The sequence below is a fragment of the Leucopleurus acutus genome, assembly GCF_964270905.1.
Source record: "Leucopleurus acutus genome assembly, chromosome: 19".
In the NCBI taxonomy this organism is placed as follows: Eukaryota; Metazoa; Chordata; class Mammalia; order Artiodactyla; family Delphinidae; genus Leucopleurus; species Leucopleurus acutus.
Window position 1 is genome coordinate 50,710,505 of NC_139161.1, and position 17,732 is coordinate 50,728,236.

General features: G+C 42.2%; 2 protein-coding genes across 6 annotated transcripts; one reads left to right on the forward strand and one right to left on the reverse strand.

Moving 5' to 3' along the window:
- MIS12 (MIS12 kinetochore complex component) lies at positions 1–5,778 on the reverse strand. Of its 3 annotated transcripts, XM_082861562.1 has the most exons (3): positions 5,692–5,778; positions 2,517–2,674; positions 1–2,005 (listed from the first exon to the last, which is right to left on the reverse strand). In XM_082861562.1, the coding sequence occupies exon 3, from the start codon at positions 1,963–1,965 to the stop codon at positions 1,345–1,347; it is 621 nt and encodes a 206-aa protein (XP_082717688.1). In that variant the 5' UTR covers positions 1,966–2,005; positions 2,517–2,674; positions 5,692–5,778; the 3' UTR covers positions 1–1,344. The 3 variants fall into 3 exon arrangements, with proteins under 3 accessions (XP_082717688.1, XP_082717689.1, XP_082717690.1); XM_082861563.1 differs by lacking the exon at positions 2,517–2,674; XM_082861564.1 differs by lacking the exons at positions 2,517–2,674; positions 5,692–5,778 and adding an exon at positions 2,149–2,341.
- A 406-nt stretch (positions 5,779–6,184) lies between these two features.
- Positions 6,185–17,672, forward strand: DERL2 (derlin 2; the record flags this gene model as incomplete). 3 transcript variants are annotated; one of them, XM_082860130.1, is made up of 7 exons in its annotated part: positions 6,185–6,277; positions 7,146–7,211; positions 9,548–9,621; positions 10,973–11,066; positions 12,001–12,196; positions 12,463–12,553; positions 17,177–17,672. In XM_082860130.1, the coding sequence occupies 7 exons, from the start codon at positions 6,185–6,187 to the stop codon at positions 17,280–17,282; spliced, it is 720 nt and encodes a 239-aa protein (XP_082716256.1). The 3 variants fall into 3 exon arrangements, with proteins under 3 accessions (XP_082716256.1, XP_082716257.1, XP_082716258.1); XM_082860131.1 differs by having other exon boundaries at positions 7,149–7,211; XM_082860132.1 differs by lacking the exons at positions 9,548–9,621; positions 10,973–11,066; positions 12,001–12,196; positions 17,177–17,672 and having other exon boundaries at positions 12,463–12,528.
- Between the last annotated feature and the right edge of the window lie 60 nt (positions 17,673–17,732).

Genomic DNA, 17,732 nt, shown 5'->3' on the forward strand with positions numbered 1-17,732 from the left:
GAAAAAAGGACTCTTTGATAATAAACATATTCCAGGTAAACACAGGCTTCCTAAACTGATGAATATTTAATTGCAAATATTAACACCCTAAGTTACACTTCTATATAAAGGAGAAACTCCAAATCCTGTTCTTTAGGAAGACATGGAAGGCAAGTAACACCTTAAGAGCAACTATTGCTCTCTCTCCCCTTTCCTTGGGTGATCTAACATTTTACATGGATTAGTTACAAAAGGAAATATTAGATTCCATTGAATTTAAGCACAAGACACGGCTAAAATTTATCACTGAGAGTACTAAATATTTGATGCTTATGAGTGTGAATAAATAATTAAATATTAGGTACAAGGCAGATTCCAAAACTAACTGAAGCATGAAAAAAAAGGTATAAATACCTAATAGTCAGTTAATATAAATTTTGCTATTGGATATGTTCCAGGCTTCCTTTTCTATGTCAGTGAAATCTGCTTCCTTTTTGTCCAATGTCTTCCATTGCTGGGCTCCAAGACAGTAAACTCTTTAACCTCACCAAGGCCTTGGTCATGGAAAGGATTTATTTTAGAAACAAAACAACTTCTTTCTTCTTTCTAAAGGTCGTAGCTGTTTTTTCTGCTACTTGCTTCCTTCAACGAGTTATTAAAGTCCCCGTGTGAGAAAAGTTACTGGGCAAGAACAAGCAGTCTGTGTTGGCTGTCCCACAGTGCAGTGGCTGGTTAATAAAGAAGATGTCCGGGCTTCCCTGGTGGCGCAGTGGTTGAGAGTCCGCCTGCCGACGCAGGGGACACAGGTTCGTGCCCCGGTCCGGGAAGATCCCACATGCCGCGGAGCGGCTGGGCCCGCGAGCCATGGCCGCTGAGCCTGCGCGTCCAGAGCCTGTGCTCCGCAATGGGAGAGGCCACAGCTGTGAGAGGCCCACGTACCACACAAAAAAATCACAATAATAAAAAAAAAACTGAACCTTTTTCTCATTTGGTCTCATCCAAAGAGTAAGGCAAAAGGATCAAGGTTACAGAGGACTGATGACCCAGGTACAACTTTTACAAATATCTTTAAATGGCCAGGGAAAGCTTTACTTCTTCAGTCATGCCCCCAAATGAGTCGTTATTGAACCAAGAATCCCTTGCCACCCATTAGAGGCAGCTAAGCACAGATGCTTCAAAGATTAGTTCAAGGTAGTGCATAGATGCTTCAGGAGAGTGGACCAAAAAAGAGGAGGCCGTGGAATACAGGAAAGAGTGAACAAAGAAGACGCCCCCAAAGTACACAGTTCACTGGGATCAGAATGGTCATTGATATAAACCCCTTATCATTCCACCTTCTGACAAACTCCTTTTATTATTTAGACATTAAGATATTTTCAGTCTTTTGCCTTCCTTTTCCACATTGTCTCTAATATTGTGTAGTTTTCTGGAGTTCTGAACCAGGAACAGCAAGCTCTCCCTAAAATCACTAGTCCCGTGCTCTCTGCCAACATTTTCAAGCTCATCAAACAAAGACAATGTCTGTTTGAGTTTGGCCTGAACAATTTTTTGCTCTTCTAATTCTGCAAGAAGGGCCTGCTTAGTGCATAATTCAGTCTTATACTTCTCCTGTAACTGTTCAATTTCTTTTTGGAGAAGCTGGAATTCTTCCTCACTATAAGGATGCGTCTCCTGAGATTTATCTTCCGGAAGCAAGACGTTTGGGGGAATACGCAAGATCAACTGTAAAAACAGCTGCTCCATTTTGCCAAAAAGGTTATCAAAACGTCCTTTCATGAAGCAAAGAAACTTTTCCGTGCACTTACGAATCTGGACTGGGCTAATCGCACAGTCTGGGATGCCATCCAGCTTCTTCAGAATAACCTGTTCAACAGCCTGCATCACTTCAAATAGGTAGTCTTGAAATGCAATGTAGATCCTAAGCATGCAAGTTTGCGGTGTGAAGCCAAAGAACTGGGCCTCATAGGTCATCGGATCAACAGACATCTTGGCTTATTTTGCTTTGTTTATTTTGAATGTGAAAAATCTGCAAATGTAATAAGAAAAAATTTCATTTGTGTTCAAAAAAATCATCTGATGAAAGTAACAAATGACATTACAGATAGCAAAGCAAACAAAAACAAAACAAAGAAGCAGACAAAAAAATATGAAGTTTATGTTCCTTGATACCTGATGCTACTTCCAGCCTCACTCATCCGCAGCAGGATACAAAGGCCGCCTCACTGAGGCTCTTTTCATCAGCCTATAACCTCCCTCTTCCTCCTCATTGTCCATTTCCCTCACCTCTCAGTTACTGAGGCTTCTGGCCTATGGATCAGCCTTCGGAATCCTATCATCCCAGACAACTTTCAAGTTTACATGGATGATCTTACCAATGCCCTAGAGACTCAGTTTCTTGAGTTTCGATGATCTTCGTCTCCACTCTTTTAGCCACATGGCGATTGATATTTGTAACTTCTTTCCCCAGCTGCTCCTACTTTTTGACCACAACCTCATATGCTGGTCTTCCAACGCTCATTCGCATATTCATATTATACCTTAATCGTCAAGACTTTCAGCCCTCTGATCTTCTTTTTCTAGCTCTCAGTCTCTCCCACCTCACTTCTTCCTCTCTCCATTTTAAGCTCCATGATCCATCACTTCAACGGCTCCCTTGCCAAGGTCCTCAACTCCCCTGTCCTTCCAACCTTGCCATCTGAAAAATATCCCATTAGAAGCTGAGCAAGCCTGATGTTTTCTCAAGGGTCTGGGAGACATTCCTTTCAAATGTAAACATCTAGGAAAATAGCACTCCTATCTCCCTGTCACTGTGGGTGTTTAACCTAGGGACCTTTTTCTGAGCTGTAACCATATACTTGTCATAGAAATAAAAGTATTGATAGTTTCATTATTCCTGCAAAGTAATTAGCTAAAAAAAATGGCTACCTCAATTACCAGGTGAATTTAGGATGAACCTTATGAAATAATTTGCAGCAAGTGGTGCAGTCAAATCTTTCTATGGGACAAGATGCTGTTAATCTTGAGAACTTATGTAATGGCTAAAAATAGAATGGTTGTAATGGTTTAGCTGTATAAAATAGGGTAGAATTTCTTTCTGTCTTTGTCATCTCATTCACAGATTACCTATAATGGATTGTAATCCAGATATGCTTATTCAGTAATAAAACTGCTTTCTCTTCTATATCTTGTGGAGAGGATTCTGTGGATTAACAGGATTTTAATATCAACACTACCCTATGCCTTCAGGATCAATTTCAAACTCTTTCTCATGGCTTACAAGGACCTTCATCATCTGACCTTTATTAACCACCCTGTCCTCCTTTTTAAGGACCTCACATATGCATAATGGAAGTGATAATACTTCCTATTTCATAGCACTCTATATTTGGTCCATGCTAGGTCCTCTCTTATTTATTTTCTTTCATCGCCCATAGGAACCTACTCCAGTGTTTTAATGTATGCCTTTTCAGTTCATCTTTAATTTTAATTCATCTTTAACAGGTTTTAGACATACGGTTGACCTTTGAACAACATGGGTTTGAACTGCCCAGGTCCAGTTATACGTGGATATTTTTCAGTAGTAAATACTAAAGTACTACATAACCCACAGTTGCTTGAAACTGTGAATGTAGAACTGCATATATGGAGAGCCAACTCTAAATTACACAAGGATTTTTGACTGCTGGGTGGATTGGCACCCCTAATCCCCATGTTGTTCAAGGGTCAACTGTATAGTCTTGAAAAATACAGTTTTCTTTATGTGTGGTTTGCTTTACATTATGTTTGCAATCACTTCATGTTATACACTTCATTGTTATTTTACTTCATTGGTTCTTTTTTTATTTTTGGTTGCACTGGGTCTTCATTGCTGCGTGCGTGGCTTTCTCTAGTTGCAGCAAGCAGGGGCTACTCTTCGTTGACGTACACGGGTTTCTCACTGAAGTGGCTTCTCTTGTTGTGGAGCTCGGGCTCTAGGCGCGTGGGCTTCAGTAGTTGTGGCTCACAGGCTCTAGAGCGCAGGCTCAGTAGTTGTGGCGCACGGGCTTAGCTGCTCTGCAGCATGTGGGATCTTCCCGCACCAGGGATTGAACGTGTGTCCCTTGCATTGGCAGGTGGATTCTTAACCACTGCGCCTCCAGGGAAGCCCCACTTCATTGGTTCTAACCGAAGTATTCCATTAATTTTACCATATGCGTATACCGTACTTCATGTGTCCACTGTCCACAGTTGCTGGGCCACAGAGTTTACTCATACATAATTTCACTAAATACCACTAAAATGTTCTCCAGAACACTAGGGGTGGGAGTACAGCTAGGCTGGTTTACCCTCCCATTTGCAGTATATGAGAATTTCTTTCTCATGTCTTTGCCTTCACTTGGTATTACTCAAAATTCTTATTTTTGCCAATCTTGTAAAATTGTTTTACAGTGTTGCTTTTTGAAAACCAAAACCATCTAACCCCCACACAGGCTGGACACAGAGGACTGCAACTATCGACAGTCTCCTTGCCTCCCCAAACAGCTTCCTGTTTACATTAGCATGACTCTACTATTCTAGGAGACCTGAGTAATATTCTCATTGTCCAAACGGCTTGATTGTTCATTATGAGCCCCCGGAAAGACTGATCGACTCTGAAATGCTAAGCACCAACAATCTGTACAGCAAGATTCTCTGAAACCCTTGCCTCAGCTGTTTCTCCCAATGCTGGACTGCTTTTCATGAGCTCTACCCAATCCTAATCAAGCCTCCAAACTGAAAAATCCACCTTAAACCAAATTTGCGATTCTCAAAACACTCCAATCTTGCCTGTCATCCCTACGAGACATTGCCAAAGCTCTGTCAAGGTGTTTTGCTTACCAGGGTAGGCAAAACACTCAGCACTGTTTTATCAATAGGCTGTGAGGGTGATGTGTGGGGTGCAGGTAAAAGTATTTTAATGTGCGTTTCTCCAACTGCCAGTAAAGTTGAGCACCACTTGAAACGTATTAACTCTTAAGGTTTCTCCTTCTGTAAATTACCCATTCATATCCTTTTTAAAAACCACTCTCTCCAGCCTTTTACTTAATTCCTTCCTTATATACTACCAGACGAGGCCACTCCCTGTTCCAACAACCCTTAGTGCTTCCTTATAACCCACCGAATAAAGTATAATATTCTTAACTTTGCCTGCCATGATCTGACTACTCTTTGTTCCAACCAAACCAAGCTATGGCCTTTCCCTGTGATGTCTTTCCCTCAAGAGAAGATGCCTGGCCAAATATCTTCCAAGGGTCAGTTTAAATACACTTCCCTGGGGACCCACCCCCTCCTCTGAGTTCCCATCAGGACCTCTCTTCGGGCACTGGCCAAGTCCTACTTTAGGATATTATTATCACGGGCCTATCTTCTCCGCAAGCCTTAGATTTCCTGAGGGCAGGATGAGTACGGTTTCAATAGATATTTACAGGTGAAACGCGGGAGGTGCCCAGGACACCTCAGCGAGTAGAGCAGCGGGAGCTCCAGAAACCACGGAGTAGGAACCACTTCCGGCCTGAGCACTGGCTCCCGGCAGGCCCCGCGCCCCCGCTGCATGCCGGAACCTTAAGGGTGTAGGTTCGCGGCCCACCGGAGACTTTGCTCCATCAGGCCGCTCCAGCGCCCGGCGATGAGGCCTCAGCCAGTGCCACCCCTTCTCGCTCCTCTTCAGAGAAAATGCAGCCCCGTGGCACTTACCCAAGCGACCATGAGAGTGACGAATTCGACCAAACACTGGCTTCCCGCCACCTTCTTTAAACCACCGCCTGCTGCCAGAGATAGGCGACACCGCTAACTCCCTCAAATTCCGACCGCTAGCTGCCTTAGAGCGAGGGCAAGATGCTACCGCGCTCCTGATTGGCTGGCTGTCCGGGGGCAACCTATATTGCTGACGGAAAGGGGGCGAGCGGGAAAGCTAGCTGTGGCCTGCGGGGATTGGTGGAAGGAAGCGGTACTCACCCTCTTTCCCGCGACGTAGGTGGGTGGAGAAGCGAGGCTGGGCCGCCGCGGAGACACAACTCGTGATTGGCGGGTGTGCTTTCATTCGGGCTCTAGCGATTGGTGGCTGACCAACTGAGCAGCGCTGATTGGGCAGCAGCGTAAGGGGGAGGGCCCCGCCCTGATCCCGCCCCGCCTCTGGGACAGACTGGCGGAAGGGGAAGTGGAGGGGGGGCCGGCGGCGGCGGGGAAAATGGCGTACCAGAGCCTCCGGTTGGAGTACCTGCAGATCCCACCGGTCAGCCGCGCCTACACCACCGCCTGCGTCCTCACCACCGCCGCTGTGGTGAGCAGCTGCAGCGCCAGCTTCTCATTATCCGTGCTGGATATAACCGGGTCCTCGGGAAACTGGGGTTTGGGCCTCCGGGAAGCTCAGAGGGGTTGGTCTCAAGGGTGGGTGGAGGCGTACAGGGTTCACTTTGGGGTTCGGAGTGGCCCCGTGAGTGCTTACCCGGTGACCCTAGAAGGGAGTGCTGCTCCAAGAGGTCTGGGGGATCAGGACTGAGGGTCAGTTTTTGAGAAATAAAGGCAGGATCTGTACCAAGTCAGGGCTTGGGTGGGAGCCGCCCACCCAGGAAGCGTGTCTGAGAACTCCTGCGGTGGCCAGATGATAATGTGGTGACTAGTGGAAGGAGGGTCCGCTTACTGGAGAAACGTAGATATTGAGGATAGAAAGCTGGAAGTTGTCGAGCAGAAAAGTCTTGAAATACAGAGAGTCTGTAATAGAGGTTGGCTGGAAGCACCCAGCCCTCACGGTGGCAGGGTATTGAGTCTTGGTTCTTTTGACTGAATTCTGTTGCTTCACACAGTTGTTTCAGGTGGTGCCCATGTGTTGGACAGATTCGTAGCAGCTGCTCTTACTTGCCCTGTATCTAAGATATCACCACCTGCCTTCCATACCTTCACATTACCCTTAACTATTGAAACATCAAACATACTTTTACTTTGTGTTAGGTATTGGGGAATACAAAGAATTGTATCAATTCTACACAGTTCTTTACCATCCTTTTCCTCCAGCCTAAGAAGAAAGCCTTAAATGATTCAGTTTAAGTGACTGAGAGTGGGAAATTGCTGGCCCTATTAATTTTTTGTTGTAAATGATGATATTTTGTTTCTTGATTGACTTGCTTGAAGAAATTCTTTTTCTATTTCAGCAGTTGGAATTGATCACACCTTTTCAATTGTACTTCAATCCCGAATTAATCTTTAAACACTTTCAAGTAAGTGGTCCATCACAACCGCCATTAATGCCTCAGTTTTTAAACTTGTTTTTCTTACATTTTAGTAGCTAATCCTGTCATATACTGTCTCAAAGAATTCAGTGGGAATACTTGATTATAAGGCTTATGGAGGTGGGGGGGCGGGGTACAAAGCAGTGATTCTTGCAGCCTGGAACTTTTAAGAGATTCTCAAGCTCCTCATCATGTACCAAATCAGAATCGCCAAGTGTAGGAATTAAGAATCTGTATTTTATTTTTAAAGTTCCCTGCATGGTTTTGATTTGATGTGTCCAGTTCCTGTATTTAGGAATCACTGGTTCAAAGTTAATGTTACAGATTGAGAGGAGACTGATCAGCTGGCTGTCCAGGGAGAGTCTCACAGGATGCCCTTATTTTGTGCACTCACCACCATGTACCACACCTGCCACCTTGGTGTTACTGCTATGGTCCTGTTCAGAAACTCAGTTCAGTTAGTGTTCTGATCCATCTTCCAGGGATCACATCATCCTAACAGAACTCCAGAAGACTGACATCGAAGACAACATGGCAGTGTATTAGATTACAGTGAGAGATGGTCCTTTCCAGTAATTTGAGTGCTAAAAGAGAGATGTGTTTTCCTGTTCTAGAATGATCATATAGGCTATAGTTGGAGTAAGAGAGAGACCCCAAAACCAGTAATTCTGTCTCTACACCTGCTGTTGCCTCTGTCCCAAATGTGTTTCATTCACTGTATACCCACTGAACTCCAGCTTGTCTTTCAAGATGCAGCTTTTGTGTAGCCTTCTCAGATTCATCCTCCCTTGTGTCCTTAGGGTATCTGTAAATACTTTTTTTATATCTCTCATTTCATACTTGCACTTATTTATATGCTTGTCTCCTCACTAGGTTGAGGACTCTAAAATCCTGGATGCAGTTAGTATGTAGTAAACAATCCTGAATTGTTTCAACTTTAATAGTTACAAATTCTTGGGGCTTCCCTGGTGGCGCAGTGGTTGAGAGTCCGCCTGCCGATGCAGGGGACATGGGTTCGTGCCCCGGTCCAGGAAGATCCCACATGCCACGGAGCGGCTGGGCCCGAGAGCCATGGCCGCTGAACCTGCGCGTCCGGAGCCTGTGCTCCACAACGGGAGAGGCCACAACAGTGAGAGGCCTGTGTACCGCAAAAAAAAAAAAGTTACCAATTCTTAAGAATTAAATGATGCATAAAGCAGACCTGTGGGCCCTTATAACTGCATTCTTCCTCCTCTACTCACATGTCCTTTGCTGGGAGCTATAGCTCCATCCGAACAAACGAGATTTGATTTTGCCTGGGGTTAAACTCTTGTTTTTTTGGGGGGGTTTTTTGGCCAGCCATGTGGCATGCGGGATCTTAGTTCCCCAACTAGGGAATGAAACCCGCATCCTCTACAGTAGAAGCATGGAGTCTTAACCACTGGACCACCAAGGAAGCCCCTGAGGTTAAACTCTTGACACCAGTATCTGCAGTTGGAATTAGGATTTCTCCGTTTGAGTTCAGTCTCCCTATACAAGCTGTGTGTCCTTGGGCAGGCCATTTTAAAATCATCCAGGTCTCTTACTTTCCTCATATGTGAAATGGGGATGGTAGTGCTAACCTGCTCATCTCACAGGATTATTGAAATCATATGAGAGAACAGAATATTTTAAAACACTTTAAATGTTAAGTGTTCTGTCATTGTGAGTAGTTGTTTTTATTGCAGGTGTGGATGGTTTGGGTGGGTAAGAGTATATCAGGGTTTGAAAATGAGCGTCTGTGTATCTACCAATTAGACTCTAATTGTTAAAGTATTAGGTCTTTACTTACAGGGAGTTGGCTCTTTGTTCAGACTAGAACTTGAGTATTTGCTTTAGAATTACTCTTCGCTCTGGATGTTTCTGACAACTGATATAGAAACATTTCTTAGCAATTGATACTAGATCCAGCAATTTTCCTTTCATATCTTGAGACTATTCATTAGATTGTGATACTACATATATGAAAGCACTATTCTGCAAATTAACCTAGTCTTTCCATTAAACTTTTCCCATAATTTGCCTGACCATATAGTATGGGTTTAAAAAAAAAAAAGAATCACAATTTCAAGTTTTCTGTCCTACTGTCCTTAGAAATTTCCTGGGGCAAGTGACATCTTTCACTGAAGCAGCACAAAAATTCAGTGTCAGATTGTGTGCCTCACTTTTGAGTTCAGACATAGTATCACCTATTCATGGCCTTGCAACCCTTGTAGTCATAGGATATCTCCTTCGTCTTAATATAAAAATGTTTTCTGGTATATTTTACTTAATCTATCTTTCTCTTGATTTTTTTCTTTTAACAGATATGGAGGCTAATCACCAATTTCTTATTTTTTGGGCCAGTTGGATTCAATTTTTTATTTAACATGATTTTTCTGTATCCTTTACTAAGTGGAGTTAGCATAAAAACTTTAGGTTTACTTAGGAAATACAATATTGTTTGAAACTATTAATCCTGTTATTTTTGTTACCATCTTAGCTGAACTTCTGGCTACTGGCTCAGTGATACACAGATTAGTTGGTCAGTTAGTAATGTTTTGAGGGTGTTTATAGGTCACTGTTTATTCAAATGGGAGGTATTTAACCGTAAAATGTTTACATTTCTGCCCATAAGCCACTTACAGATCTGATCAAAGGAGAGCAGAAGTGATTTAATTGAGGCGTACTTACAAAATAACACTGGCGGGCCCCAAGTGATAAAACACAACCTGGGAGTGGGTTCATGGGGGATGGAGAACTTGAGATCTCCTTGGATCTTGGTTGCTGGTTCCACTGGTTGGAAAGACAGCGCCGTGTCTCCTGGGCTCGCCATGTTCCAGTTTGTTGAAAGAGAGGAAGAGTTGTGCTCTGATCACATGGTAATTGGGGCCATGGAGCAGGGCATTTCTCCTGCACCCCAACCCTCTGGATTAAGAGGGGAGTTACAGCTCAGCTCATCTGCAGTAGACAAAGGGCCTTTTAGGGGTGACAGGATTCCTGCCCTAGGATGGATTCCTGTGTCTTCTGTATGGTGTATCATTCTGGTAAGTTTCTAATAATTAAATTTTTTCATTGTAATGCCTCCTTATTGACTGAGGTACAGCAATGCTTAACTCCCTGGCCTGAAAAAGCAGATTTTTACATGAAGCTTCTTGATGGGGATTTCCTCCAAATTAGGTTGTGAAAAAGCAAGGATGGTGTAGATTATGGTGTGGCTGAACACGGGAAAGACAGTACAAATTTGAAAAGGTGTAGTAGGTGACGGGAAGCATGTTTATGTGGTGTCTGGCTTAGTTCCCCAGTCAGGAACAGTTTTTGTAAAACATGGAGCCGGTCTTCTCTTCACCTTGCCTAAAATGCCTGGTAAAAGAGAGGCAACCATACTACCACTCATAAATATTCTTATAGGAACAAAGGCTGACTTCTTACACATAAAGTGGAGTCCAAGTGTACTTAAGTGGTACATTAAATTTTACTTTCTTGGGCTTCCCTGGTGGCGCAGTGGTTGAGAGTCCGCCTGCCGATGCAGGGGACACGGGTTCGTGCCCCGGTCCGGGAAGATCCCACATGCCACGGAGCGGCTGGGCCCGTGAGCCATGGCCACTGAGCCTGCGTGTCCGGAGCCTGTGCTCCGCAACGGGAGAGGCCACAACAGTGAGAGGCCCGCGTACCACAAAAAAAATTTTAAAAAAAAAAATTTATTTTCTTCATATTTGTGTGCTTAACATTTTCTTAACTTGGAACTTAAGATATCGTTACTGTCGAATGCTAGAAGAAGGCTCTTTCCGAGGTCGGACAGCAGACTTTGTATTTATGTTCCTTTTTGGTGGATTCTTAATGACTGTATCCTTCGACAAATAGAACAAATACAGGAAAATACTAAAGAACTCCCTCTCTCTTCCTAAAGCTTTTCATCTATCTCCCAAAATTCACTAGATACTCGGAATGAACAGATAAAAGTAGACCCCCCAGATATTAGCTTCAGGCTCCTATTTATTTTACAGCTTACTTTATGTGGCAGCTTTTCTAAGCCTAGAGGTTGGACAGGATGCTTTTCTACTGTGAGCAAGTCAGAGGAACTGTTAACCCAGGTGGGTTACTATTAAGTATCTTAGATGTATTCTTGTTGGTGGGTGTACTTCACTTTTAAGCTAAGTTGGTAAGAGGTTTATTTGGTCAACATCAAAACTTTTTTAAAAATTTTTATTGGAGTATAGTTGCTTTACAATGTTGTGTTAGTTTCTGCTGTACAGCAAAGTGAATCAGCTATACGTATACATATAGCCCCTCTTTTTTGGATTTCCTTCCCATTTTTTAGGTCACTACAGAGCATTGAGTAGAGTTCCCTGTGCTATACAGTAGTTTCTTATTAGTTAAATAAATTACTTTTTTGAAAAAAGAATTGTCAACTGAGTACCAGACTTGAATGTAGCCCTGTCTGACAAGATGGTTTTGCTCCAGCTGGCTTGATTCACGTTTGTAAAGGTCCTCATGGTGATCACTGACCAAGGAATTAACACATACTCCAAAGAGGCAAGAACTTCATGAAAGCAGAATATTAATTTGAATTAGCAACACTTCAGATGATGTCGCCTAAGCAGGTTTTTGCCTGATGGCTCTGGGTAATTATTTTCAGGCTTTTTTTTTTTTTCCTAAAGATGTAACTACTGCTCGCCTTTCCTAATTCAAATGTGTGTTAGAACACAATCCTTAGTTCCCTTGCCCAGTCTTCCCTATTATACTTAATGTTGCTGTTTTCCTTAATGCCAACCGCTAGCTTTTTGGTTTGTTTGTGAGCTTAGTTTTCTTGGGCCAGGCCTTTACAATAATGCTTGTCTACGTGTGGAGCCGAAGGAACCCGTATGTCCGCATGAACTTCTTCGGCCTTCTCAATTTCCAGGCCCCCTTTCTACCCTGGGTGCTCATGGGCTTTTCCTTGTTGTTGGGGAACTCAATCATTGTGGACCTCTTGGGTAAGATTCTTAGCACTACTTTTTCTATTATTTTACTTGCAAACTTATTTTGTCACTATTTTTCATGTTAATCCTGCCTGGCCTTCATATACAGCTCTTACAGGATTATCTGATAGTTATATGCTCAAAGACTACAATATTAGTTTTCAAGATGTTAATAAGTATATTGACATTTCTTCCTAAAGAGAAGAAATTTTTGTTGGTAGAGCCTCCTGCCATCAAATTTCTAATCCTCTCCCTCATCCTTTATTTCTGGTTGACTCTAGGTATTGCAGTTGGACACATATATTTTTTCTTGGAAGATGTATTTCCCAATCAACCTGGTGGAATAAGAATTTTGAAAACACCATCTATTCTGTGAGTATTTAACACCAGGTTACATGTTCCTTGCAGGTAAACTGGGGCTCCCAGCTCACATCATTCAGGCCAGTAAATATTTGGAGATTGAGCAATCGGGCTGCCGTTGAGGAGCAATTGGATTGGGTAGGAACAGACCATGCCAGAGTTGTGGCAGGAGGCTCAAGGTGTCCTGAGGGTGATGTGGTAATTGCTGTCCCAGCTGACCACCAGCACCTCCTGTCCCAGGGAGGAGCCTGTTGGTTTCATGAAGGATGCTGTCTGAGTTTAGAGAGGTGAAGTAGCGAAATGGGCAAAACTGACTAGAGGGAGGTTTCTAAAGGTGGAATGTCTGGTCTTCCAAACAGGTGATAGAGATAAGCAGTGAAGTAGAGTGGAAATAGCTTTGGGCTGGAAACCAGATACAGACTGTTTGTTCTGCCAACCAGCCATGTGATTTTAAGCAAGTCCCTTCTGCTTTTTCACATGTCAGTTTCCTGAGGGTAGAGCTTTGATTTATAGGACCTCCTTCTATGCCAGAATTTTGTGTCCTTGGGACGTACTGCATTACAAAGGGTTCACTTGAGGAATAAAATGTGAGTTTTTATTATTAAATGTTGATTGTAGAATAAGCAAAATCAAGAAAGTAAAATCCTCCATAATCCCACCATTTAGATATAACAGTGGCTACCACTGTTAACTTTTTAATGTGTATTCATGAGCCTTTTACTGTCTGTGTACTCTTTAAAAAATGCTATTTCATAAGCTTCTTTCTAATGTAATATATCATAATCATTTTTCCATCATAAATGTCCGACAGAATTGTAACAGCTGCATGATACCCCCGATATGAATGGAGCACGATTTACGAGTCTCTTAGCGATGGACACTGACATCCTTCTTGCTCTTCCTTCCATGATTGGAGTGGTGAACATTCCTGTAGCTACACATCCATATAGCATGTGTAGCAGCACATCCTTTGCGCACATCCATGATTATTTTCAAAGGATAAATTCCTACAAGTAGAATAGCTGTTCAGTTTCTTGCCAAACCGCCATGCAGAATGGATATTCAGGTTTACATTTCCACCAGCAACGTATGTGTCCATTTCCCCACATCTTCATCAAATGTGGGAGAGCCCCATGACCCCCTTTAACGTGCACTTTCTGTAAACAAGGACAGTCTTTTACATAGTCAAAATCTGGAAATAAACATTAATTCTCAGACCCAATTCCACTTTTGGCAGTTGTCCTCAGAATATTCTTTATAGCAGAAGAATGCAGTTCAGATTCAGGTGTTTCGCTTCGTTACCATGTCTCTTTAGTCCCTTTCAGTGTGGAGCAGCTCCTCAGCTTTACCTTGTCTTTCGTGGCATTGATGTTTTTGAAGATTATAACCCCATTTTGTAGAATGTCTCTCAATTTGGGTTTGTCTGATGTTCCCTCACATTTAGGTTCAGGTTTTGCATCTGTGGCAGGAATATCAGAGAAGTGATACTGCGTTCTTCTGATTGCAGCCTATTGGCACAGGATTTCAATTGGTTGAATTTGCCAAAGTGGTGGTAATCACTTTGATTACTTAGTTAAGGTATCTGCAGGGCTTCTCCACTGCCAAAGTTACTTTTTTTCCCCTTTGTAATTAAGTGTTTTGTGGGGAGGTACTTTGAGACTACGTAAACATCCTTTTTCTTATCGAATTTCAATTCATTTATATCTGCAAGAATCCATGGTTTCATGTTTTATTCATGAATTATAATCCCTTATTGTTGTTTATTTTGATGCTTATATTGTCCCAGATTTGGCCAAGGGGAGCCTCCTTAAACTGGCTTTGAAGTACTTTTCAATGTGCTCCCATCTTTTTTTTTTTTTGGAACCAATTTATTACTTTCTGGCCTAGCAAGATATCCCAGGCTCATCTTGTGCTCTTCTTGACCCAGTTGTAGAATCAGCTATTTCTTTAAGGAGGCCTGGTTCCTTTTTAGTAGAGAATGGTATTTAGAGGCCAAGGTCTGGGCAGCAGATGTGCTTATTGCTTTTGGAGTATTACTACTCCCAAGTCCTCTCAGTGAACAGAACAAGGGAATTATATACATATGCATATGAGTGTATATACATGTATGTTTTCAGATCTATGTGTTTTTTAAACATGGGTTTATGCGGATACTCGCAGTTCTGGTACAACTCCATGTGATTCATTCATTTTTTTTTCCTTTCTATATTTTTCCTCCAATATTTTATTATGAAAATTTCCAAACTTACAGAAAAGTGGAAAAAATTATACAGTCACATTTACCTACCACATAGATTCTACAATTAACAGTTTACTATTCTTGCTTTTTGTACATCTATCTATCCCTCCATCCATCTTTCCATTCCAGTATACTTAATTCTCTAAATATTTTAGAATCTATATCACTAACTAGAATTCTTTTTTTAAATGTATTTATTTATTTGGTTGCACCAGGTCTTAGTTGCAGCAGGCGGGCTCCTTAGTTGTGGCATGCGAACTCTTAGTCGTAGCATGCATGTGGGATCTAGTTCCCTGACCAAGGATCAAACCCGGGCTGCTTGCTTTGGGAGTGCGGAATCTTAATCACTGTGCCACCAGGGAAGTCCCTAACTAGAGTTCTTTGTTTATATACAACAAAATACACAAATGGCAAGGGTTTCGACTAACGGGTTTTCATAAACGCACATACCTATGTAACCCAAACTCCTATCAAGAGAAAATTACCATTACCCAGAAAGTTCTCTCAAGCCCCTTTCCTGTCAACCCTGCCCCCTTCCCCCAAGAAACAATCACTGTGCTGCTTTTGTCGCTGCACAGATTAGTTCTGCATGTTCTGCAGCTTCATGAGTGGAATCATATAGTATGTATGTACTCCTTTGTATAAGGGCTCTTTCATTCAACATCATGTTTTTGAAACTCAATTGTTTTTCTTGTAACAGTAATTTGTTCCCTTTTTTTGCTGAGTAGTATTCTATTTTATGACAATCCACCCCTTTCCATATTTCCCCATTCTCACTGACAGTGAGAAACCCGATTCCTGTTATCATTAATGTTTTTACTTATTTAATTAATATCCCCATATGTAGCCAGTCTCTCATCACTGTGTCCCCCTGTTCCATATGGATGCCTTGCTCACCCTGCTCTGCCTCAGACTCCCTATGTCAGGCTGCCCTCTTATGGGGGTGCCCTCCTTACCCTACTCAGGCTCTTGACACCCTGCAGCAGGCCAGCTCCATGTGTGCATGCCCCAGTTGGGCTCTTGACTCCCTATGCAAGGCTGCTCCCCTAACCCCCATCCTGCTCTGGGCCACCATGGCTCCACCCCTCCCCACCCCCATCCTCCCCGCATGGACACCTGCTTTGTTCTGCCCTACCTAATGTTTGGGAAGTAGATGGGGGGGGCTCAGTTTTTTAACATGCTTTCCTTTAATTCTTGTGAGAGCAAACATTTTCATGTTTTTTAACCATTTGGATTTCCTTTTTGAATTGCTTGTTCAGCTCTTTATTTTTCTTTTAGTGCCTGTTTATTGTTAATTTGTAAGAATTAAAGGAGCTCATATTGAAATATAGACGCTTTTTCTGACCCCAGTATAAAACAGGAGTTTTCAGATAATCTAATTTCATCAGCTGTGGGCAAGTACAATTAAAAACATGAATGCAAATAGAGGATGCTTCTTTAATGGTTAATTCTTCAAGGAAATTTTGAATGACCATATAGTAGTATTTTAAAAGTCTTTGGACATTTGCTATCCCTTCTTATGCTCCGTGTGATTTTTCTTGGAATAACTTATTAGGTTTTTTTAAAGTTTAATTACAATAAAGTATACATAAAATTTGTCATCTTATACATTTTGAGTGTACTGTTCAGTCGCATTAAGTACATTCACGTTGTGCTTCTATCAACACCTTCCATCTATAGAACTCTTCATATTACAAAAGTGAAACTCTGTGTCCATTAAACATTAACTCCCCATTCCTTCTTTCCCCCGAGTCCTTGACAACCACCATTCTGCTTTCTATCTCCATGAATTTGACAACTCTAGGTATCTCATATAATTGGAAACGTACAGTACTTGTCCTTTTCTGACTGGCTGATTTCACTTAGCACAGTGTCTTCAAGGTTCATCCATGTTGTAGCATGTGTCAGAATTTCCTTTCTTTTTAAGACTGAATAATATTCCATTGTATGTATATACCATTTTGTTTGCCTATTCATCTATCGGTGGATGTTGGGTGATACCTTGGTTGTGGGGAGACATTCATGATAGATTTAGGGAAAGGTTACAAAACAGAAGTAGTGTCTAACTTTTGTAAAATTACATATATAAAAGTTCTGGAGGAATATTGAAAGTGTCAATACCTCTGGTGATTTAGGATGTTTTGCTCGTATATATTTCCTGTTTTCGCTACAATTGCATGTATTGCTTTTGTAGTAAAAATTAGTAAAGGAGGTAAAAGTTAATGTAAATGCGAAATAATTATGAATCCCTTCAAAATATGGTAACTGTTTCGCTGGTAGGCAGACGTACTGCTTGTCCATTGGTGGAAACCCCATGGGATCTTTTTGATCTTGGAGTAGTATCGAGGACCTAAGATGACTCTGGGACTAAATTATATCCGTTGGCTGTCTTTTAGGAAGGCTATTTTTGATACACCAGATGAAGATCCAAATTACAATCCACTACCTGAAGAGCGGCCAGGAGGCTTTGCCTGGGGTGAGGGCCAGCGCCTCGGTGGCTAAAGTGGCAGTGCCAATAACGAGACCCAGCTGGGAAGGACTCAGTGACATACCCATTGGGATTCTTTTATCCTTTGTGTTGCAAAAGTATGGACACTTTTGACAGCTTGACAAGATTTTGACTCCAGAAGCACTTTATGAAATGACACACTGATTAATCCAGAAGACATTTCCAGCAGTTTGCCAGTGGTTCCTCACTACACTGGTACTGAAAGTGTAATCTCTTGGAGCCAAACAACTGGAGAAACAAATACCCTGCTGCCTCTAAGGAGCAAGTACCTGAGTACTTGAGTTCTGTGGTGACGGGCAGAGTTCTTCCTCTTCCTCCTCCTCTTTGATAGACGAGGCCATGGTGTAAATGGAAGTTTCAGAGAGGACAAAATAAAACTGAATTCCATCTCGCTCTCTCTCTCTCACTGAATTAAAGCTTTTGTGTGTGATCTTTTAAATTAT